General features: G+C 41.5%; 2 protein-coding genes across 6 annotated transcripts in view; one reads left to right on the top strand and one right to left on the bottom strand.

The window, feature by feature from the left end:
• acacb (acetyl-CoA carboxylase beta) overlaps positions 1-5,305 on the bottom strand; it is a 31,186-nt gene extending 25,881 nt beyond the window's left edge. For 2 of the 4 annotated variants that reach the window (XM_032516415.1, XM_032516414.1), the window contains exons 1-2: positions 5,037-5,305; positions 3,268-3,841 (exon numbers count right to left, since the gene is read on the bottom strand). In XM_032516415.1, the coding sequence (XP_032372306.1) occupies positions 3,268-3,821 (554 nt within the window). In that variant the 5' untranslated portion in view covers positions 3,822-3,841; positions 5,037-5,305. Of the gene's footprint in view, positions 1-2,159; positions 2,304-2,647; positions 2,905-3,267; positions 3,842-5,036 lie in introns of those variants that run through there. The other 2 variants (XM_032516417.1, XM_032516416.1) reach the window with 2 other exon arrangements.
• A 1,294-nt stretch (positions 5,306-6,599) lies between these two features.
• Positions 6,600-23,592, top strand: part of pole (polymerase (DNA directed), epsilon) — a 20,262-nt gene continuing 3,269 nt past the window's right edge. Inside the window, exons 1-48 of one of the 2 annotated variants that reach the window (XM_032516420.1) lie at positions 6,600-6,873; positions 6,995-7,130; positions 7,234-7,314; positions 7,802-7,846; positions 7,929-8,021; positions 8,201-8,355; positions 8,439-8,583; positions 8,666-8,746; positions 8,844-8,951; positions 9,031-9,141; positions 9,263-9,348; positions 9,450-9,569; positions 9,683-9,815; positions 9,919-10,032; positions 10,112-10,324; positions 10,418-10,525; positions 10,661-10,789; positions 10,873-10,975; positions 11,126-11,272; positions 11,372-11,517; positions 11,661-11,809; positions 11,947-12,039; positions 12,434-12,736; positions 12,883-13,078; positions 13,247-13,461; positions 14,107-14,209; positions 14,318-14,398; positions 14,488-14,610; positions 14,832-15,041; positions 15,152-15,364; positions 15,454-15,597; positions 15,681-15,821; positions 15,943-16,096; positions 16,231-16,337; positions 16,451-16,627; positions 16,713-16,936; positions 17,115-17,335; positions 17,446-17,650; positions 17,789-17,962; positions 18,130-18,255; positions 18,937-19,069; positions 19,162-19,369; positions 19,442-19,573; positions 20,524-20,717; positions 20,820-21,020; positions 21,105-21,230; positions 22,196-22,285; positions 22,386-22,553. In XM_032516420.1, the coding sequence (XP_032372311.1) occupies positions 6,806-6,873; positions 6,995-7,130; positions 7,234-7,314; positions 7,802-7,846; positions 7,929-8,021; positions 8,201-8,355; positions 8,439-8,583; positions 8,666-8,746; positions 8,844-8,951; positions 9,031-9,141; positions 9,263-9,348; positions 9,450-9,569; positions 9,683-9,815; positions 9,919-10,032; positions 10,112-10,324; positions 10,418-10,525; positions 10,661-10,789; positions 10,873-10,975; positions 11,126-11,272; positions 11,372-11,517; positions 11,661-11,809; positions 11,947-12,039; positions 12,434-12,736; positions 12,883-13,078; positions 13,247-13,461; positions 14,107-14,209; positions 14,318-14,398; positions 14,488-14,610; positions 14,832-15,041; positions 15,152-15,364; positions 15,454-15,597; positions 15,681-15,821; positions 15,943-16,096; positions 16,231-16,337; positions 16,451-16,627; positions 16,713-16,936; positions 17,115-17,335; positions 17,446-17,650; positions 17,789-17,962; positions 18,130-18,255; positions 18,937-19,069; positions 19,162-19,369; positions 19,442-19,573; positions 20,524-20,717; positions 20,820-21,020; positions 21,105-21,230; positions 22,196-22,285; positions 22,386-22,508 (6,888 nt within the window). In that variant the 5' untranslated portion in view covers positions 6,600-6,805 and the 3' untranslated portion in view covers positions 22,509-22,553. Of the gene's footprint in view, positions 6,874-6,994; positions 7,131-7,233; positions 7,315-7,801; positions 7,847-7,928; positions 8,022-8,200; positions 8,356-8,438; positions 8,584-8,665; positions 8,747-8,843; positions 8,952-9,030; positions 9,142-9,262; positions 9,349-9,449; positions 9,570-9,682; positions 9,816-9,918; positions 10,033-10,111; positions 10,325-10,417; positions 10,526-10,660; positions 10,790-10,872; positions 10,976-11,125; positions 11,273-11,371; positions 11,518-11,660; positions 11,810-11,946; positions 12,040-12,433; positions 12,737-12,882; positions 13,079-13,246; positions 13,462-14,106; positions 14,210-14,317; positions 14,399-14,487; positions 14,611-14,831; positions 15,042-15,151; positions 15,365-15,453; positions 15,598-15,680; positions 15,822-15,942; positions 16,097-16,230; positions 16,338-16,450; positions 16,628-16,712; positions 16,937-17,114; positions 17,336-17,445; positions 17,651-17,788; positions 17,963-18,129; positions 18,256-18,936; positions 19,070-19,161; positions 19,370-19,441; positions 19,574-20,523; positions 20,718-20,819; positions 21,021-21,104; positions 21,231-22,195; positions 22,286-22,385; positions 22,788-23,592 lie in introns of those variants that run through there. The other variant, XM_032516419.1, reaches the window with a different exon arrangement.

Here is a 23,592-nt window from a genome sequence, read left to right on the forward strand (position 1 = left end):
TATGCCATTTCCAGCCACAGCTGTTCAGTAAAGTTTGATGCTATTCTGATTGGTTCTCCTGTTTGGATTTGCAGCGTTACCCATCTGACAGTTAAATTGCCTCTCAAAACAGTCTGACAGTTGACACTATGGCTACGGATAAAAACGCCTTCCAGGGCTGGAAAAAGTAGGTAAAAAAAAAAAAAAATGTCATACAAAAATCTGGGAAGGGTTCGAACATTACTGTGCAATGTGTGTATATATATATATATCCCTTGTGTTGTCTTCCCGTCAACCATGAAACATTATTATTGCTTTTTCCAACATTTTTGTCACTTTTTCAATGTTGTGGGTGCTTTTTTTGAAGTTTTTTTCCAAAGTTATTTGATATTTCTAATGTTGACATTTTTAGCGCTTATTTCGAAGGCCCATTTCTTGTGATAAAAAAAAACTGAAAATGGGTCAAATTTGACCCGAGGACAACATAAGGGTTAAATACATACACACACACACACACACACACACATTTGTTTTGTTATTATTTTAAATCATATCATGTGATCTAATCTCATATTTAAAAAGAGGAGGTAAAGTCTGACTTTGTGGTGGCTGTTGTTCAAAATAAATGATTCTAATCTAAATTCATGTGATGAAAAAAAATGTTTGCGCTTTAAGTACTGATGTAAGGTTAACACTGCCAGGTTGAAACATTTGAGAATGGTTAACGTTTGAAAATTTTCATTAGAAATTTAGAAAAGTAATCAAAAAGTAATTACATGTAATAAGTTACATTAGTTTAGTAAAGTAGTTGAAATAGTTACAATACTTTTCCATTTTAAATAGGGTAACCTATAACATTTCCAAAGTAACCCTCCTAACACTGGTAACATAACAGTGTGAGTATGGGATTGAGAACAAACTACAGTAGCTCCAACAAGGGATCAACAGCACTGAAAAGGAAAAAACACAGAGTTTAGACCCTCTCCTCAACAGGCAAAGACAGACTGTGGACCAGCCTATTTATTAGCAACTGCTCTTCATACAAAAGAATTCTTAGAAAAAGTGCAATCTTAACAAATTATGTGCTACATGGTCCTCCTTTTTATCCGATGTTCAAAGATAATCAAAGACAATAAAAGATCATCAGCATGATGCCTTCATTCAGACATTACCTTAGCCAAACAGTTACAGTAGAACTAATGAGTGATAACAAAAATTATATTCAAAAATATTTAAAATGATCTCAAATGAACCAGCCGAGCTACTTTTAGTGAAACCTGGCAGTTTGAATGAATATGTTGTTGCTTCTATTTTGCATTTTCATACACACTTCATTACTACTACTAATGTCTGATTTTGAGATGTAAACATTAAAAACTATAAACTCATCAGATTTATTTATTGATTTGAGTCAGTCTGACAACACACAAAAAAGAGACATTCTTGAACACTAGATTAGATCATCCCACGTACCATGATTATCAGCTAGCTCGTACCTTGTTCATTCCAAACTCTTGTTGCAATTGCACCACAAGCCACTTCATAAGAATGACGACCCATGTTAAGATATCACTGAGTTGAGAACACCAGAGTTGCATCAGTGAGCGATATGAACTTTAAACATGATACCCCATTGATCAGGAAATACAGATTGCACTCTTTTATTGAGCTAGTTTTTGATAACATTTTCTGAAAAAGATCAGAAAGGGGATCAGAAGGGCATAACAACAATCATGCCCTTCTGATTCTGATCTTTTTCATGAGGTAGGGGTTCATTTACTTAGACACATACTTTACTGGATTAATGATTTAGGGACTAAGTCTTGTTGGCTTATAACTGTACTGCTTTGTGTGTTTTACTTTTCTCTCCTCTAGAGGGTAGCCTACATATTGCCGGAGTGTTTTTTATTTTTTTTATTTCCTCAAACTTATGTGCGCCAAGACAAGGTCTGTTCAGTTACATAACAACAGAAAGGCCAGCCGAGCGATTATCTCTGCAGACAAACACGTCTGCAGAAGTTCCTACGGTATCGATTCTACTTTCATTAAGTAGTAATTATGCATGTTTTCAATATTTCTGCAGACGTAACATTAACCATGTGATAACTGTGTACATAATAAACACTGCAGCTGACGTATCAAGTTACAAAAAACTGAATCCAACTTTTAATAGAACTTACTTTGCAGACATGGGAACAAGTTGAGACCCTGAAAGCCGTTTTCCTCCTCCATTATATGGCCTACTTTATTGTCCTTCAGTAGTAAAACTAGTTATTAAAATCTAAGACCAAGACAAAGAAACCGCTACAAAATGCTTCCTCTCATGTGCTCCCTCACTGCTCCCCTCCCACATTTGCAGCAAAATAATTTAAAGATCCCCTGTGACAGATCACAGGCTGTCTCATCTAACTATACAAAGAGGCAAGGACCAACAGCAGGACAAAAGTGTTCATTCTACTTCACTTCACTTAAAAGCAAGCAACTAGTATCCGGGCAAAATCTGTAGTTTTTAGACATGTAAGGCTGAAACCTTTATGCACACATGTACAATTAGACTTATTTTCCAATTACCATTTTACAAAAGTGCAACTTCTGCTACATGTTTTCCCCCTGTGAACTGCAGAAAGAGGATTCTAAGGTTGAGATTTGGGAGAGGAAAATCTCTTACCTTTTTCCACTTCATGATGCTTCCCACAAGTCCCGCTAGCACACTTACTGTAGCTTTATGCATTTGGGTAAGTCAATGCAACTAAGCAGGTCAAGTTAAGCATGTAGCTTTGTGTACCAAACAATCCCATCTGATCATATACCATCACTGGATATAAAAATAACTCTCCACCATGCACTGTAAAAATAAGTTCAAAACTAAAATTTGTGGAAAATTTTAAAAGTGTTTTTGTTGGCCGTGCTGTGACTCTCGGTCACAACACGGTTTTCAAAGTCATTTGGTTCGGCCTCTTGTTCCAATAATAGAGCCAAGTGTGTTTGGCATGTGGCAATAAAGCAAATCAACTCCACGCAGTCAGGTGATAAGACACACTCTTGTGTGAGTGGGAAAATAACAGCACGTCACCAACGTGGCCACGTTTGACTTACACATTTTGAGAAAATACAGCCTCTGCAGACCAAAAAAAAAACAACCCAGCCCAGTTTGTGTTTGTAACTACTAGTTCAGACTTGTTTTTTGGCATGAGTGAGATGCTTCAATGTTTATGTCACATGCCAAACATGCCTGCCCCTAAACAGTTGATATTAAATTCCCAAACAAGGTCAGAAACAAGGTCTTACTTCATGCCTGAGGAGATGGACTGTGGCCCTGCGGAGGACGCCTGCTGAGGAGAAGATTTGGGGGCAGAGGTCGGCGGCTGAGATGCACCACTTGGAGGTTTGGTGACCCGAGACTCCTCGTCTGAAGAATTATCCTCCGATGCTCCGAGAATAAACTTGAGGCGTTCCCTCGCCTTAGGCCCAGAGCTGAACATTGGCACTTTAGTTCTGGACGGTTTCTGGGTGGTCACTAGCACTAATGGCTTTTCTGAGTTTACCTTAGAGGACGCCTGCAGAGCCTTAGTGTCCATGGTTTCAACGTCAAGACCCACAGAGCCACTGCTGGCCTGAGGATTGTTAACCTCATTGTGTGTTGAGGTAGTAGGAACTGTTGACAGGCAATGTTCGCCAGGATGAGAAGACTGTGTAGCAGGCATATCCTCCTCGGCTGCAGGCCGACCACAGCCAGAAGGAGATTCCTCTCCTTTCACGGGCATCGTTACGGCCTTGGTATTAATCCTCCACAATAGCATCAATATCCATAGGATTAATCCTAAAACTGCAAAAGGGAGCATTCATAGACATCCTCTTGAGACTGCAACAAGAACAAATGAACATTAGAAATCGTATGAAAGATGACAGTATATGCAACATTATAAGCCCGCAAACTTAAAAGTATCATCATATCTCTTTCGCTCCACATAATAGCTGTAGAGGAATTAAAATGAAAACATATTTTTGATATAGACACTTTGAAAAGGGGTCAAATTTGACTCAAGGACAACATAAGGGTTAGGTGCACTAATTGCCTTCAATCCATTCAGCCAACTTTTTTCTACTGATTATGATTAATATGTTATGTCTGTTATGTATGCACCAATCATCAAGACAAATTATCGTAAGTGTAACATTCTGTGGCAATAAACCTTTTCCTGATTCTGCTAAATCAAGATAGCACTTTAACTATGCCAGCAGGGCCTGGCAGCCTACATTTCCCAGCCAGTGTCTGGTAAACAGCCTGTCTGTGACAGCTGCCATGAAGACCAAGTGTGGTAGCTTCATGTGGGGTAAAGGTCAGCACTAAGGGAATGAAAGGAGGAGAAGGTCTAAACAGCCACATAAACAGCATTAGGCTAAAAAGCCTCTCAATGCTCCAAAATAAAGAAATACAAATAAAAGATAAGTTAATATGAAATCTGTGTTAAACAAATATGGATTCCTCATACATTTTATAAAAACAAATATATCAATATTGAATTCATATGAAAGATGCATTCAATAAATAGAAGAGGAATTTGTCCTCCAGAGCCACTTCGACAGAAACATAGAAAAGACTGGGCCATCACTTTTCAGATGAGGCCCAATATTAAAGAAAGTGTCTTCATAAAAATAGCTTTCAAGAATTTTGTCTTCCTTTGGAGGGCAGTACTACCAATAATGAGCATTTAAATTCAAAGTTAGTTATTCTACTAAATACTAAAAGAAGATAAATATAGTGAAAGTGTTATAACTTTATCTCCAGGCTGACCTCAACCCGACTAAAGGTGGAGTATCAGCACCTGCACACACATGCCAGTGCACTAGGTTACAATGAATGATCAACTTATGTGAAAAAAAAGACCTTAAGAAGTTCAAACCAAACAGGATGATCAAGCAAGTGCATTTGGATAGAAACACTGTTCAATCTTAACCAATCTTTTACCCAAAAGGAAAATGAACCATGACCTTTATGATCAAACATGAAGTCTATTTGCGTCAGCAAGTTGTAAAAGCACGCAATTTACACTCACCGCTGCAGATAACGGACAGCAGCTCAGTCTTGTTGTTGTTGTTGCTCAATACTCACTAGGCTAGCGAGGTAGCAATCACTTAGTAGCTATTATATTACAGTTAGTTTGAATGAAACTACATTCTTCGCTTTCTAATTTTCTCCACCGAGGTCTCAAACTCCGCACAAACTGAACTGGTAAGGTTTTACGGTTTAAACCATCATCCTGACAGCAGCAGGAAATGTCCCACAACCCCCCCCCCCAACGCCTTTCACCACCTCCTCGTCGCTGGTAAACATGTGCAGGGAGGAATCTATTTTAAGCTCCTCCCAGGAAAGGGGGAACTCTTCCAAAGATCGTGTATTGACAAGATGTTTCAGTCTTTGCTAAAAAAAATATTTTTAGGTTTCGCAAAAGACAGGCGGACCCTGAGACTTCTGCTGCGTTTAATGGTTGCTATGGTAAAGATTCCTATGGTTGTGTCACACAATCAAACACAATTGCTTGATTCCATAGTGCATTATCAGTAGAGCAACACAGCCATAAAATGTGGCTCTATAATTACCAAGAACAATGTACTTTGGCTGATACATATTTGTATGCCTTTTCAGACACTTCCATTCCATGTGGGTTGCGATTTTGCATATGAGAGTTGCCACAAATACCAGTGTCTGATCATTCAAGATTCAAGGTTGTAATGGGAGAGATTCTGGGAAACTCCGTTTTTGTTTTTGTTTTTTGAGAGCTCTGAATTATCCGACTCATGGCCTTATATGGTAGGGCCTAAACATCAGAAAAAAACATGGACGCCCCATTGCTTCATATTTGCCAAAGTAATTAAACCAAAACTAAAAGTAGGCCTATATTTCTACATTGTCAACGTATTTTTAACCCTAACTCGACCAAAACAAAAAGCCATCAGACAATATCTATTGTAGACATAGCCTATTAGACCTGCAGTTCCACACAATAAGTATACAACTTTGACTCTTTCAAATAGCTCACTATAAGGGAAAGTTAACCTTTTTACATATTGGTAAAAAAAAAAAACACAAACCCGTGTCATCCAATGTTTTATATAAACACATGCATATGGATAAATTAGTAATTGAAAGCCAAATATCTATCTATTTGATTAAAAATATATAGGATATCTCTTTTCCAGCATCTATGAGAGGGGGTGTTGATTTGCAGGTATCTCTGTCCATTATTTGGAAAAAGGAAATGTGTGAATTGCACCTACTGAAGACTGTTGACACCTATTACAAGCTGGAGAAACATTCTCATAATTTTTTGCTAATTGGCTAAATAAAGTCTTGGTAAAAGTGTACAGTGTATGTTTACACTGTAGGCTGTGTCTTGCATGCAGTGAGGATTTGTGTACCCTTTTTAAAATCTCCATCCAAAGCTCTGTACAGCATTTAACAATCGGACAATGCTAATTACAATATCACCCAAATGTCATGAACGCCGCATTTATGTTATTGGCAGTGCCAACACCTTCACTGACCGTGAAGCGGTGCAGGTTTCTTGGTCCGAGTGAGTCATCATTTCAAAAGCCTATCTTTGTTCTTCCTCCTCTCTGCGCTGCTCTCGCGGCAACTGCAGGAACGCGCCAAAATAAGAAAACACAAGCAGCGTCAGTGACAGTGACAGAGAAAACGAGAGGACTATCCTTTGAAATAACTTCAACATCTTTTTCAAATGCTGCTTTGCTGACAGTCTTATAAAAAAGTGAGCGGGGGGTTATTTTATTTCGCCGTGTTGTAGCCCAGAGACCGCGATAGAAGATGGTTCTGCAAAACAGCGGACGGTACAAAGCAGAGCGAGGACAAGGCGGAGGAGACCAGGAAAACCAGTAAGTTGTTTTACCTCAAAGACAAACTCATGGCTCAATTTATATTACTCTGGATAGCCACTATATACTGTGTGATACAGTGGAGCACCGAAGTAAACCATGTTATGTGTGTTTGAACCAGGGACGATGGATCTTCCATGTCGGCCCTCAAGCGGCTGGAGCGCAGCCAGTTCACCGACGAGATGGACGCCCGCTTCGGATTCGACAGGATGAAGGAGCCGGGGGAGAAAACAGGCTGGCTGATCAACATGCATCCTGTAAGTCTATGCAGTATACACATTCTTCATGGGCGTTTTGAATGTCTTTAGGAGAAAATGGTAATTATAAATGTTACACCGTGCTCCTTTTCTCCATTTCCAGACCGAGATCCTGGATGATGACAAGAGGATGATCAGTGCTGTGGACTATTATTTCGTACAGGAGGATGGAAGCAGGTTTAAGGTGTGTTGTGCTGTGAGACAACTGATTTAAACTGGTTACCACCTTTTACAGACTGGTCCCTTATACTGTAGACCAGTGGTGTCAAACTCAGTTTCACTAAGGGCCGTACTGGAAAATTAGAATCACATCAAGGGCCAGACATGTAGAGTTTATTGCTTTTATGTCGTCAAAAAAGTCAAATATCTTTGACTGTTATATTGCATGTCTCCTATAGTCTTCTCACTTACAGTTTGGTTGGTAAAAATATCAAAGAAAAGGCCAAAAGCGTAAAAAATGTAGAATGTAAAAATGTAAAAGCAGCAAAAGCTTTGTGAAAAGTGACAAAACTAGGTGGGCCGACATTTATTGTGAACCTATATATATGAGTTGGATCAAAATTAGTTTGACACATGTGCTGTAGTAATTACTATGTAAAAATAACACTTGCAAAATGTCCAACATTTCCACTGCTCTAACATATCCCTCCTGATGTGTATCCTGTCTGTAGGTGGCCCTCCCCTTTAAGCCATATTTTTACATTGCCACTAAAAAGGTAAGTCTGTGCCTTTCATTTGGATATCATGTCGGATAATCATGTTCAAAAACTCTGTCCTTAAACACAACTTTATTTCCAGAATTGCGAAAGAGAAGTAATCTCATACATGTCAAGGAAGTTTCAAGGAAAGGTGGCGAAGCTTGAAGTTATCCCAAAAGAGGACCTAGATCTGGTGGGTTTGTTTTTAGTGGCCTTTGACAGCATTGAAGTGTTTCATATCGTACAACAAAAATAAAAGCTGCCAAAGAAGATTTATACACAGCAGCCACATAAAAAACAAAAACTCATTATTGTACAGTTTGTTCTGCAACAAGACAAATGTGTTGACCTATGCTGGCCTGTTCTCCTCAGCCAAACCATCTAGTTGGACTGAAGAGAAGCTACATCAAGCTTTCATTCAGCACCGTGGACGAGCTCATCAAAGTCAAGCGTGAGATCTCGCCGGCTGTACGCAAGAACAGAGAGAGGGAGCAGTCCAACGACGCCTACACCTCAATGTTATCAAGGTACCACCAGTCCCGTTAGTTTCTAATTAACTGTTATTTCCAGCTTCATATTGATCTGCTGACACCTTTGTTGGTTTTTGCAGTGCCTTATCAGGTGGCAACGTGACCTCAGCAGAGGAAGACGGGATGTCAAAGAATATTTCCGACCAGTTAGACAACATATTGGACATGAGAGAGTATGATGTGCCCTATCATGTGCGATTGTCCATTGACCTCAAGATCCACGTGGTAAAGATAGATTCCTGTCATCCCAATGTTTGAGAAGATACGTGTGCTTCCTGTTCTAATCCATTCTGTGTCTATTTTTCAGGCTCACTGGTATAATGTTCGATACAGAGGCAGCGCCTATCCACCAGAGATTGTACGGAGAGATGATCTTGTGGAGCGACCAGTATGAGGATTTTATTAATTATGTTGCAACATCTGTCAATAATTCAGGTTCATGTGTGCCGGTGATTTCATAAAGCATTGTTTATTGTTTGTTTGAGGACCCTGTTGTTTTGGCTTTTGACATCGAGACCACCAAACTTCCACTGAAATTCCCAGACGCAGAAAGCGATCAGATTATGATGATCTCCTACATGATTGATGGACAGGCAAGTTGTCTTCATATTATCTATCATTCTATTATAAACATATGTGTCAGTTTTACTAACTTTGCGTTTCCTTTTCAAGGGTTTTTTAATCACAAACAGAGAGATTGTGTCTGAGAATATTGAAGATTTTGAGTTCACTCCCAAGCCGGAGTATGAAGGTCCTTTCACCGTTTTTAACGAAGATGATGAGGTAGATATACTGTTGTGTAAATAAAGATTGAAGCAGTTGAAGATATGGTTCAGTATATAAATGTAAATCTCTGTGGCTCCATCAGCATAATAACAATGTAATAACCTGACTGTGGCTGCAGGCGGCTCTCATTCAGAGGTGGTTCGATCACGTTCAAGAAACCAAGCCTAACATATTTGTAACCTACAATGGTGACTTCTTTGACTGGTGAGCTGTTATTTTGCTGCTTCTATAAAATTATTCATTAATTACTCATATACCATGATGTTTATATCTTACCTCTCTCACTTTGTTTCCACTATTTCAAGGCCTTTTGTTGAGACTCGGGCCGCCCTTCATGGATTGAACATGCACAGGGAGATCGGTTTCCAGAAGGATAACCAGGGAGAGTACAAGTCCAGTCAAGCTATCCACATGGACTGTTTAAGGTTTGCATCCCTCTGCCACTGCTAAAATGTTTTCTTAAACTACCCTTTGGGATTCTTTTTAGAAGTAATGGATTTCTAACATGATCATCCAATCTTCTTCTCCTCTGTGTCAGGTGGGTAAAGAGAGACAGCTATCTGCCGGTGGGGAGTCATAATCTGAAGGCAGCAGCGAAGGCTAAATTGGGCTACGACCCAGTGGAGCTGGACCCGGAGGAGATGTGCCGCATGGCAACTGAGGAGCCACAGGTACAGAAATAAACTTCCATTTTTACAGCTCAAAAATAAAGGATTCAGTTGTTTTAAAAGTTGCCATTTTGTTGACTTTTTCTTTTCTTTACTTTTCTGTTAGACTTTAGCCACCTACTCTGTGTCAGATGCTGTGGCCACATATTACCTGTATATGAAATATGTTCACCCTTTCATCTTCGCTCTGTGCACCATCATCCCCATGGAGCCTGATGAGGTATGTCTTTGTGCGATAAAGAATGAAATTCCCAAAATATAACATGCCTTTTGGTAACTAATCATGTCGTCTCTTCCAGGTGCTGCGTAAAGGTTCTGGGACCTTGTGTGAAGCGCTGCTCATGGTGCAGGCCTTCCACGCAAACATCATCTTCCCCAACAAGCAGGAGCAGGTCTTTAACAAACTGACAGACGACGGCCACGTCATGGACTCTGAGACGTACGTGGGCGGCCACGTGGAGGCGCTGGAGTCAGGAGTGTTCCGCAGTGACATCCCCTGCCGTTTTAAGATGGTACATTAGTTCAACTTAACAGCTGGTTAACAGCTTTGCTTCACTGCTGTTTGTGTGTTTTTAAAGTGACAGTTTGGTCTGGTGTTTTGACAGAACCCAGCTGCTTTTGACTTCCTGCTGCAAAGAGTTGAGAAGACCATGCGCCATGCCATTGAGGAGGAGGAGAAAATCCCTTTGGAGCAAGTCACCAACTTTAATGAGGTATGTTGACTTTCCATTTTTTCCTTAGCGGTTCTCTTTTGTTAAGTTTCTCCAATTTGTGTCATTTTGAAAAGTCATCCCAAATACTCGTAGCACTCTCAGCTTGAAGTTATGAACTGTCTTGTATTTTTTCAGGTTTGTGAGGAAATAAAAAAGAAGCTGACTTCCCTGAAGGAGGTCCCAAACAGGATTGAATGCCCGCTCATCTACCATCTGGATGTTGGGGCGATGTACCCCAATATCATCCTCACCAACCGCCTGCAGGTAAAAGAAAATCTCAATAAATACACAAGATAAAACCTTTAGAAAAGCATGGAATTCAATACTTTTATTTTCTAAATTTACAGCCTTCCGCTATGGTTGATGAGGCCACTTGTGCTGCCTGTGACTTTAACAAGCCTGGTGCCACGTGCCAGAGGAGGATGGCCTGGCAATGGAGAGGGCAAATCAGTAAGTTAATGTTGTTCAGTGTAATTATTTTCTTATACATATGAGTCAAATAATTGAGGTGCTAATAGAGGAGTAGACTCAGATCTTGCCAATATTGCTTCCACAGTGTTCATGTGGGGTTGAATACAGTAAGTTTATTTCTCTCTGCAGTGCCTGCTAGCCGCAGTGAGTTCCACCGCATCCAGCAGCAGCTTGAATCTGAGAAGTTCCCGCCATTTTTCCCCAACGGTCCGCCTCGGGCCTTCCACACCCTCAACAGAGAGGAGCAGGCCAAACATGAGAAGAAACGTCTGGCAGGTGCTTTCTTTTTCTCTGGCTCCTTAGATTTTGATTTATAAGCATTCAAAATTACTGGTTGCTTAAAGCATAGTTTGACTTGTCCTGTCTTTGTTTCAGACTACTGTAAGAGGGCCTATAAGAAGACACATGTCACCCGGCTGGAGGAGCGAGTCACCACCATCTGTCAGAGAGAAAACTCCTTCTATGTCGATACAGTGAGAGCCTTCAGAGATCGTCGTTACGAATTCAAAGGACTCCACAAGGTATGTTTTGGTATTTATAGAATTTGAAATAACCACCATCCCTATTTTGTACATATATTTGTAATTGCACTATGTACTTGAAATTCTTCTTGCCCATCGAGAATATTTGCTGTACTTGTTTCTTGTTTTTTGCTTTGCTTAAGGTGTGGAAGAAGAAACTGTCGGCAGCTCAGGACAGCGGAGATGCTGCTGAGATAAAGCGCTGCATAAACATGGAGATCTTGTATGATTCTCTTCAGCTGGCGCACAAGTGTATTCTCAACTCCTTCTATGGCTACGTCATGCGGAAAGGGTAGGAGTCAACATTTTTCATCATCCAAATCATCAAACATCCTTTTACCTGCACTTTTACCCTGTCACATGAGCTCTTAAGCCTCAACCGTCAGTGTTGCCTAGTGATAACCGGCACCTTGTGCTGCTTTCCATCAGGGCGCGCTGGTACTCCATGGAGATGGCTGGCATTGTGTGCTACACTGGAGCCAACATCATCACTCAGGCCAGAGAGCTCATTGAACAAATAGGGTGAGTGTCATTTGGATAATGAGATACTTTATTGCGGAAATTACTTTATTGGTCAGTGCAAGGTCAGCTCCTGCTCAGAAAAGATGGAGTTGGAAGGGATCCACCGCATTGTTAAACAACGTTTCATCAGCAGATTCTCGACATTTTGGCTCGAATCCAGCTCCTGCAGTTCTGTGTTTATCTTACTTTCTTTTGCTCCTACCCCATATTTTAGTGGTAGAGACTGTTTACACTGCAAGTCAGAGTTATGATTACATAACTTAATTAACTTTGAACAGTGGTGTGTTCTTGCCTGTGGAAATGAAAGGAATCAACAACCTTTCTAATATGTGAACTGAACAATATGCCTATTTCACACTCATCACGCTTTCACTTCTACTTCTCTGTGACTCAGGAGGCCCCTGGAGTTGGACACTGATGGTATCTGGTGTGTCCTGCCCAACACCTTTCCTGAGAACTTTGTGGTGAAAACCAGCAATGAGAAGAAGCCCAAGGTGACCATCTCTTACCCAGGGGCCATGCTGAACATCTTGGTGAAGGAGGGATTCACCAACGATCAGTACCACGAGCTGGTGGAGCCCGCGTCCATCACCTACAACGTCAGGTCGGAGAACAGCATCTTCTTTGAGGTGGATGGACCGTACCTGGCCATGATCCTGCCTGCCTCCAAGGAGGAAGGGAAGAAGTTGAAGAAAAGGTATAGCAGTAGAGGATTTTAGACTTCTGACCCTGGACGATTGGATGGATTTGTTGTTACCGGCATTAGTGGATGAGCAGTATAGCAAAGTTCATATTAAAATGGGCAGTGATTATGATGCTTTAAGGTTCCTCTTTTCATTTTAGGTATGCTGTGTTTAATGAGGATGGCTCTCTGGCTGAACTGAAGGGATTTGAAATCAAGAGAAGAGGAGAGCTCCAGCTCATTAAGATTTTTCAATCGTCGGTGTTTGAGGCTTTTCTCAAAGGTACCTCTCTAGAGGAGGTGTACGCCTCTGTGGCCAAAGTGGCTGACTACTGGTTGGATGTTCTGTACAGCAAGGTAAAAACCTGTCATCACATGGTGTAAAATGTCATTCTAGTATTACAAGATATTTATTGTTTATTGAATATTTCAAAATACATTATCATTTGCGGAGAAAGCTGACTCAAAAAGAGTCCTTACCTTCTTCACAAAAAGCTGACTGATTTTATTTCACTGGTTTTCCAGGCTGCCAACATGCCAGATACGGAGCTGTTTGAACTGATTTCAGAGAATCGGTCGATGTCCAGAAAGCTGGAGGACTACGGAGAGCAGAAGTCCACTTCTATCAGCACAGCCAAGAGACTGGCTGAGTTCCTGGGAGACCAAATGGTGAAGGATGCTGGTCTGAGCTGTCGCTACGTCATCTCCCGAAAACCCGAGGGTTCACCTGTCACAGAAAGGTGGCTCAGAAAATAAGCTTTTATAACTCAAACCATTACAGTAGACTTTAACATTAAATGCAGGCTATTGTGTAAAATTTCAAGGTTATACTAATGCTGTTAGTTTATTATTTAGTTTTATATTGTTTGAAATCCATGTTCACCCTTTCAAATCAAAACCAGGGCGGTCTGAGCAGATTCAAGGTGAGACAGCTGTTTTCGGGCTCCGTGTGTGTTTTTCACAGCAGACATTTGACTTATGGGGATGCTGTGTCAGACTGTACTACTGTTCAGGGTGCTACACATAAAACACGGACTTTGTGGCATCTAGTGACCCTGTTGTTCAGACGCAAACCATATAACGGCAATGTCCTCGGTTTGATACTGGACAAGGACCTTGTTGCATGTCCTTTCCCTCACCCCTCTTTTTCCATCTACACAATATTTTTCCAGTTGTCCAATAATTACACAAAATGCCAAAGCAAGGGAAAAAAACAACTTTCCATGAAAATACCACCATGATAATAGATGTGAATTTCTGATGTTGGTGGGATCAAATAAATTGATATCAGAGTTGCCTTCCCAATTTGAAATGTTTGTGAAAACCAAGCACTGACATGAAAGCAATGAGTTTGACGCTGATTGATTTGTGTCTATCTGCATCAGAGCCATTCCTCTGGCCATCTTCCAGGCAGAGCCCAGCGTAAAGAAACATTTCCTTCGCAAGTGGCTAAAGATGCCCAGCCTGCATGACTTGGACATCCGCTCTGTGAGTTTTTAAGATTGTATGCACTTAAGACGCAAGTTTTTGGTTGTCTGTGTGAATGCTCTTGTGCGCTCCCTCTGACATAAACATGTTCATTTGTATCTTTTTCAGATCCTTGATTGGAGTTATTACATAGAAAGGTTGGGTAGTGCCATTCAGAAAATCATCACAATTCCAGCAGCTCTTCAACAGGTAAAAAATTATACACATTTCATTGGTCTCTCAATCTATCCTAGGCTGACGTACAGATTCCATGTTTAATTGTTTCTCTTCATCATCAGGTGAAGAATCCGGTACCCAGAGTGAGGCACCCTGACTGGCTTCACAAGAAACTCTTGGAGAAAAATGATATCTACAAGCAAAAGAAAATCAGTGAGCTGTTCACCAGTGAGGGCAAGAGACAGGTTTGTTTATTTAAAAGTCAGCACAGTTCTCTGTCCCCATCAATGGATTTCTCATGGGTTTGTCGAGATTCACTGCTTTAGTCACAAATACTTGGGATACCAGATTTTTACCAAGCTGAGTTTCCTTTGGTTAGAGGACAGTGTCTTCAACTACTAGCCCACCCTGCTGCCCCATTATGCACTTTTTTTTTACTTTTCTAAATGGCCTCCTCCTTTTTCAGGTGGCCCATCAGCCTCTTGAAGCAGGCCAAGCTGCAGACATAGAGGACTTTGGGATGCCAGCCAGACCTCTGCAGCCAGCCATACTCATCAGCACTAAGCGGAAGCGGGCGTCTCAGGGAGAGGACAGCCAGGTTGAGTCTCAGGATGTCGAGCTCACTCAGTCCTGGAGAGAGATCCTGGGGCCACCTCCACCTATGGGAAAGTCACGGGTAAGCTAGCAACAACAGGCACAAAGTGTTTTAGTTAATTTCTAATGCCTTTTGACTATACAATTTCACATTTGTTACCTTATTCTGGCAAATTACAATACAATTTGCAGGAGGAGCGTCTAGTGTGGCTGCGTTACCATAAGAAGAAGTGGGAGCTGCAGCTGAGGCAGAGGAAGGAGAGAAAGAAGAAGAGGAGGCTGCTGGATGGTGAAGCTCAACCCGTAGGGGGAGGAGTGATCCGAGGCGGACCCACCACCGGCCTGGGAAGCTTCCTCCGCAGAACAGCGCGCAGCATCCTGGACATGCCATGGCAAATTGTGCAGGTGAGGCAAAGCCACTCCATTATCAACCTGAAGTCAGTTTAATCATTTATCATGTTCTCTCATGTGATGTCCTGTTCCCTGCTTCTCAGATTGCAGAGACTAGTCACCCTGGTCTGTACAAGTTGTGGGCTGTGATTGGACATGACCTCCATTGCATGAAGCTCAACATCCCCCGTGTCTTCTATGTCAATCAAAAAGTCCCAAAACAGGAGGAGGGAGCCACATACAAAAAGGCATGCAATAAGAAAATGCAGTAAACATCCATTGTAGTTAATATAAATGTGTGGTCATTATAATATATATTTTTTTGCTTCAGGTGAACCGCATGCTGCCTCGCTCCAACATAGTGTACTACCTTTATGAGTACTGTGTCCCAGAGGACATGTACCAGGAGCACATCAATGAGATCAATGCTGACCTGTCGGCCCCAGACATTGAAGGAGTCTATGAAACACAGGTATCATATATACACCTCCAGTGTTTTTATAACCTCAATCATTATACACTTTATGTGTGCATGTGAGTCCAATGTGTTTGCCATTGTATACAGAATGCAGCATTAACACAATCTCTTTCAGGTCCCGTTGCTGTTTCGTGCACTGGTGCAGCTCGGATGTGTGTGTATGGTCAATAATCATGTTCTGAGGGGCCTGGCTGGCAGGGAGGCTGACACTTTTGACCTGGAGCATCTGGAGATGAGGTCCCTGGCCCAGTTCAGCTACCTGGAACCTGGTAAGACTGCAAAATTATCCTTTAGGGATTCTTTTTTTATTTTAGTATTTATTTATTTTTTCCTCCAATTACCTTTCCCTCCAAACTTATATTTGCGCTGGAATCACGGCATTATGTTTTCTCTTTCTTCTCAGGGAGTGTTCGTCACATATACCTGTATCATCACAGTCAGGGTCACAAAGCTCTGTTTGGCCTTTTCATCCCCTCTCAGCGCAAAGCCAGCATCTTTGTCCTGGACACAGTAAGAATTATATATTTCCTTATTTCTGAGTAATGCTGATATCAACACCAATGCATCCCTTCCCAACTGACAGAGAACAGCCCTTAAGGTCCGTCTTTATTGTTTCTCCAAAGGTCAGAAGCAACCAGATGCCCAACCTGACTAACCTCTACACAGCTGAACGCACTGCTCTCCTGGAGAAGACAACTGAGGAGCTCCTGCCTCCAGAGAAACACAACTTTGAGGTCCGAGCTGAAAATGACGCAAAGGCTATTAACCGCGCTCTGCAACGCATACTGGTAAACTACAAGGTAAAACACGCTGGAGCTATTTAGATAAAATAAAATAAAATACAGTATTTATGTTCAAGTGTCTGCTTTGTGTTGCTGATTACAGGAGGAGCGCCGTGGGCCCACCCTCATTGCGGTGCAGTCCAACTGGGATTTGCGGCGGTTGGCAGCAGGGATGCCGGTGCTTGAGGAGTTTCCAGTCGTTCCAGTACATGTGGTTGATGAGATCAGCTATAACGTGCTGGACTGGCAACGCCACGGTGCCCGGCGCATGATCCGCCACTACCTCAACCTAGACAGCTGTCTGTCACAGGCTTTCGACATGGCCAGGTACAAACCACACACTGTTCCCCACTGGCATGCTTACTTGGTTGCTGTAGTCTCTAACAAAGTCTATTTTCTAGTTTTGAATTTTTATTGAAAGTGTTCAGATTGTGTTTCCATATACAAACATTTTTTGAAACATTTTGAACCTTTAAAACTTGAATGAAATATTTCTCTCTTTCAGGTATTTCCATTTACCTGTGGGGAACTTGCCTCAGGATGTGTCCATCTTTGGCTCAGACTTGTTTCTGGCAAGACATCTACGGAAACACAACCACCTGCTGTGGCTCTCACCCACAGCCAGACCCGACCTTGGAGGGAAAGAGGCTGATGACAGTCGTCTGGTTATGGAAAGTGATGACCGGGGCTCTGTGGAGATCAATGCTCAAGGATGCTATTCCACAGGTACTCGCACACTTAATCTGATTCCAAGAAGACTCATCACATAGTAACTGTACACTTTGTGAAGCGTCTTTCTCTGTATTTACGGACGATCCTGTTTCTGTTTTTTTCAGTGTGTGTGGAGTTGGATCTGCAGAGCCTGGCGGTGAACACCATCCTCCAATCACAGCATGTCAATGACATGGAGGGCGGAGCTAGTCTGGGTGTCAGTTTTGATGTGATCCAGCAGGCCTCGTTGGAGGACATGATGTCAGGGAACCAGGGAGCCAGCGCTCTCGCTAGCTATGATGAGACTGCTCTCTGCTCCAACACCTTCAGGTATAAACATCTGTAGTGCATGACTATTTAAAGTCACATGCATATGGTCTAACATTATAGGTGTGACAAGAAAGCATGTGATGTTTAGTTTTTTTGTGTTTTACTCACCTCTGTGTCTGCTCTGTGTTGTATGAGCAGGATCTTGAAGAGCATGGTGGTTGGATGGGTCAGAGAGATCACCCAGTATCACAACGTGTATGCAGACAACCAGGTGATGCACTTCTACCGCTGGCTGCGTTCTCCCAGCTCTCTGCTCTATGACCCTGCACTGCACCGCACACTGCACAACATGATGAAGAAGGTGTTTCTACAGTGAGTGCCACATTGTCTTCTGTTAAAAACATCTATTGTATATTTAGTCTTAAAAGCTTTATTTTTAAATAATATTAAAATAAAAAGTGTGTGTAATGAATCAGGCATCAGTTGATATCAGAGAGCATTTAGAGTCTTCTTTCATCATTCTCTCATTCTGCTGTCAGGTTGGTTTCAGAGTTCAAACGCCTGGGCTCGACTGTGGTGTATGGAAACTTCAACAGGATCATGCTGTGCACAAAGAAAAGGAGGATAGATGATGCCATAGGCTATGTGGAATACATCACCAAAAGGTCAGATATTTGCCCTCCGCAGGTCTGAAGAGTTTTTTTACATCTTTGCATTGTAAAGGAATGTTGTCACTTGATTTATGCTATTTGATTCTATTAATAAATACATGTATTAAGAAAATTATAATAGATAAAAATAATATTTATATGGTTTTGTTTTCAGTAGTCTGAAGTAAAAGCCCAAACACTCAAATTGGATGAAAAACAATTATTACCCATTAGTATTACCCAACAGTTGGTCAAAGATGGTATTGCGGTCTTCATTATGGAAAGTGAATCCTATAAAGCCATCTTAAAAGAAAAGAACCACCCATTAAACTAATAGGGTTAATAATAGTAAGGTTAGGTAGCCTGGATGCCGGCCAAACTTAGCCGCGCGCACAACATTGGAGGTTTGGAAGTTCTGACTAGAATCTGAGTAAGATGGTGTCAGGCTAGAAGTTAGGCCAATTTGTCAATAAATCAATAGTGTAACATAAAACAAAAATCTAATGGAATTATGTTAATTGGAATATTCAGTGGTTACACCACATCAATGCAGCATTATACCAGCATTTCTGAACAATGCTTTTAACTAATTGGTCAATATTGCTAATGATCATTTCTGAACATCTTCCTATGTTGTAATGTCTTTTGAAAGTACAGTTGTCATGAAAATCACCTTCCTAACTGTTTCTCCTGTAGCATCCACTCCAGAGAAATCTTCCACTCTTTGTCCATCTCTTTCTCCCGATGCTGGGAGTTCCTGCTGTGGATGGATCCGGCGAACTACGGCGGCGTGAAGGGCAAACTGCCTGCCAGCATCATGTACGGAGAGGTAATCCTTTTCAATGTCTGCCTTACAATATATTTGCATTGATTAAAGTAGCAGAACACAGAACTCATGTCTCCTCCACGGCCCTTTTTTAGGGAGGAGCCGAGCAGAAGAAAAAGAGTCGAGGGGAGGGAGATGAGGAAAGCAGTGATGATGACGACGAGGATGAAGCCGTTGTGGAGGAAGATGAAGGTGATGGAGAGACAGACGATGTGGAGGAGCTGATTGAGAGCAACTGGAACATCATGCAGTATCTGCCCCAAACTGCCTCCTGTCAGAAATACTTCCTCATGATTGTCTCCGGTAAAAATACATCTATACACAATAGCTTTTGTTTTTCTTTCTACCAAGTCTTACACAAACTTTCCATGCCAGCCTACATTGCAGCCGTCTACCACAGCATGAAAGAGGAGCTGAGACGCAACGCTCCTGGAGCAACACCAGTCAAGAGACGTGGCGGCAGCCAGGCTTCCCAGCAGGCCGTGGGGGATTTGAGTGCTCTTCCTGGTAAGATGCTGGTTAGGAAGCGGCTTTAGTTACTTAAGAGGTGCCTTGTATTTTTTTAGAAACATCACATTACACTCATTAGGGTCACCGCAGACTAGTGTCTGTTACACTTAAACCTATAAAGGGGAACTTTTAATTGTATTTAGCTAGATTTTCTGACAGATGTTGGGGATAGAATGATTATGTAGGGTATTTCACACTGCTCCTTAAGGTCTCCTAATAGGGTATGTGACATTAGTTGGGCTAAAAACGTGTTGTTCTATGGGCCTTAATGCAACCCTGTGAAAAAGCCCTGGATGAAAAGAGAGGATTTCTCCCTTTTATATCTGAGTTATTTAAACAAACGATCAGGAAAATAAACGCCTCTTGTCCATGAGTCTCCTATTAGAGCTCCGGCCTGCTCACAGCCTAGTCTGTGAAGGACAACAGGCCGGGCTGCAAGCCAGCGCCTCTGGCAGGCACCTGCCAGCTGTCACGTCAGACTATGGAGCTTGTGAAGACCCGGTTACAAATTTTTCAAAGCCTGAAAATCAATAAGGTCTGAGCATATTATGTTATGTCTAAAAATACAGTTTATTTGTATGAAAACCCTTATTTACATGCCCACTGTGTGCGTGAAGACCATATGGTTGAGATCTACATAGTTTGTTTCTCGCATAAAAAAGTCTTTGCAAGACTGGCCTCAGATCATTGGTTTGTATGTAAATGTTCGAGCGGTACAAAGGTACAGACTAGAGCCAAATAAGGCACAGCCACCAAGTTGACGTCAACTATTAGATTTGTTGAGAATCGCCCGTTTTCAGCAGCAGTTTCAAATTGTGAGATTTGCATAGGAAAGCGGTGTCAATGGGACTAAATGTGCCTTTTTTACCCACCGAACTGTCGTAATTCAACTATGACAAGGTAGACTCGGTTTTGCATTCTATCACCCCTTTAACTCTCCCCCACAGGAATGATCTCCTTCTCTCAGGAATATGTGTCTAGTGAGTTGACACAGAACTTTTTCACCATCACTCAAAAAATCCAGAAGAAAGTGACGGGTAACAGGAGTGTCAACCAGCCCTCAGAGATGTTCCCCGTCCTTCCTGGATCCCACCTGCCACTCAACAACCCAGCACTCGAGTTTATCAAATATGTCTGCCAGGTATATTACTAAGTACACCAACTTACAAAGCTCTTTTCATGTGTTGCACGTTGTCATGATTTTCCTCTCACCATACAGCAATTCCATCTTTTGTGTGTCCAGGTCCTTTCACTGGATGCCAACATAGTGAACCAGGTGAATAAGCTGAAGAGAGACCTCCTACGCCTGGTGGACGTGGGAGAGTTTTCCGTGGAAGCCCAGTTCTGTGACCCGTGTAACTCCTACATCCTGCCAGAGGTCATCTGCCACCACTGCAATTTCTGTCGGGACCTTGACCTCTGCCGCGACCCATCTGTGGCACAAGTGAGAAGAGGAGCACTTATAGGAATAATATGTAATGCTTTTATTACATCTTTCACAGTTGGATAAACTGCGTTTTCCTCTCAGGATGGATTGGTTTTGCCTCAGTGGTTCTGCTCCAACTGCCAGGCGCAGTATGAGACTGAATCGATTGAGATGGCTCTGGTGGAGGCTCTGAAGAAGAAACTGATGAGCTACACTCTGCAGGACCTGGTGAGTAAACAGTGCAGATGTTTGTACTGACATGATAAAACAACAAAATAACAGCTTTGAGGTGTCAGTTGTCCTTGTGGTTAATACATAGATCATAAACTGTAATGTTTAACTGTTAGTTGTACATCATCACTAGTGACGGGTCTCAAGACCCGGTTCTATTAAGGACCCCATTCCAAATTTCTCAAAGCCCGAAAATCAATAAGGTCTGAGCATATTATGTTATGTCTAAAAATACAGTTTATTGGGATGCAAACAAAATTATTTACGGGCACACTGTGTGCGTAAAGACCATATGGTCAGTGGTGGCCTAGGGGTTAAGGTGGCAAACTAGGGACCTGGCAACTTCAATCCCCAGACCAGCAGGATAAAATCTGGGTCCTTAACCCCAATCGTTCCAGATGAGCTGCTCAGTGGCTAGCAGATCAGACTGTGTGAATCTGGAGCTGTGTGATTGTGACAGGTCGTCGTTGCAAATGAGACATTGTTCTCAATCGTCTTGAATAAAGGTTAAAAATAAATAAAAAATACTGACAGAGATCTGTTAAGATTAAAAATGTATCGTCTCGTCTTTCCACCAAATAGTAGAAAGTATTGATAATGGTGATAAAGATTTGAATCTTTATCAATACCAAAAGCAGTCTCGAAAATGGTATCAATATCAATAAAAAAAACAATCCCCATCCTTAGTAATCACCCTCTCTCCCCATGTTTTGTGTCTGTATCTCTGCTGTCACTATCATAAATGGCAAATACCAAAAGAAAATCGTTCTAACAAAATATCGAAAGAGGACATCTATTCTGTGAATCTCTGTTGCAAAGTTTTTATAGATACCGTCAGTCTCAATTAATTAACCTATAAAATGTTAATAATGAAGAACTTCATTAATGGTCTGCATCTGTTATACAACATCTGATAATTTTCCAAAAGTTGCTTCACTGCTAAAAACTCTGTGTGATTTTAGGTGTGTACAAAATGTAAAGGAGTGAAGGAAGCAAACATGCCCCTGTACTGCAAATGTGCCGGAGACTTTGACCTCACTTTCCCAACCAAGGTTTTTACTCTCAATTACATTACATTGTCCAATTTAGTGATGACACCGATTGTTCCCATGTTCTCAAAGTTTTTTTTTTCCACTTTTCTCCATTTTATAGAGCTTCTCTGAACAGATCACAGTGTTTCGAAACGTAGCGTCCCACTACAAAATGAGCTTCCTGGGCGAGACCCTTGACTGGTTGCTTGTCATGAGCCCACATATCAGCCAGAATGCCCACTGAACGTCACATCCGCCACAGAGATCCACATTTCCTTCAGCTGCATCTGTGGCAATTACTTCTCAATCTGGGAAAATTCTGAAACATTTCTGCCCTTGTTCAGCAGCCTTAAAAATGTCTGTTATTATGCTGTTTGTGATCAGGACACTGGTGGGGCAGCTTGAAGGAGAAATATGTGGACTGTAGATATGTCTGAAGTCTTGATTATGTCATAATATAATTATGTACGTTTGTGAATTAATTTTTTTTTTACTGTTAATAAATATTTTGAGTGTTTGTACATTGAGCCTAAATGTTTTTACTGCTTAATTATTGGAGTTAGTGCTGGGGAAATGGAATGAAGTTCTACCTCAAAGGAGAAAGCATTAACATCCTGAGTGCTACTCTGGGGCCCTTTTAATCAGCTGTCACATGTCATCTGAGCTTCCTCCTCACTTGGTTGCTAATATGTCTGTTATGCCTTGTGACCTGAACTACTTCAACTTCAACCCCCATTCTTCTGTCAACTGTAAAAAGACATGTCTGATGTTACTTTATTGCAAGTCAAGGTTTTCATCGGTGTGGCAATTGTGAAGATAGTTTTGGTTCTTCGTTTTTTATTTTTATGTTTGATGATCTACCGGCAAATCTGAACCTTAAAGTCTCCATCAGTCTTTTAATTCAGGCTGAGCCGTTTTCACAATGACAATATGAAAAGATCAGGAGTTTCTGGCTAATTGAGAATTCAATTTTTTACTATTATAGAATGTGTGAAAATCCTTTGGTGATTACTGTGAGCTGGTCTGGCTCAAAATGACCTTAACCCATGCACATCCATCACTTTAACCTCATTGCCCCACAGATGCCTCACTTTGCCTGCTGATGGGCATCTCCCAGACAAGAGTCTGAAATCACATTTCAGACTCTAACCTGAGACACAATTAGATTGACGTCCTAGAGCTTCCCACTGACACATGCTGTACATGTAGGTTGCTAGATTAAGGAGTACTTAGAGGGCTTGTGATTAATGTTTTAATCAAAACCTAGATCAGACAGCAGTTATTTAGCTTAATAGAGTAATGGATTGACATACCAACTACCCTTTTTT

Source organism: Etheostoma spectabile, chromosome 5 (assembly GCF_008692095.1).
Source record: "Etheostoma spectabile isolate EspeVRDwgs_2016 chromosome 5, UIUC_Espe_1.0, whole genome shotgun sequence".
NCBI classification, from domain to species: Eukaryota; Metazoa; Chordata; class Actinopteri; order Perciformes; family Percidae; genus Etheostoma; species Etheostoma spectabile.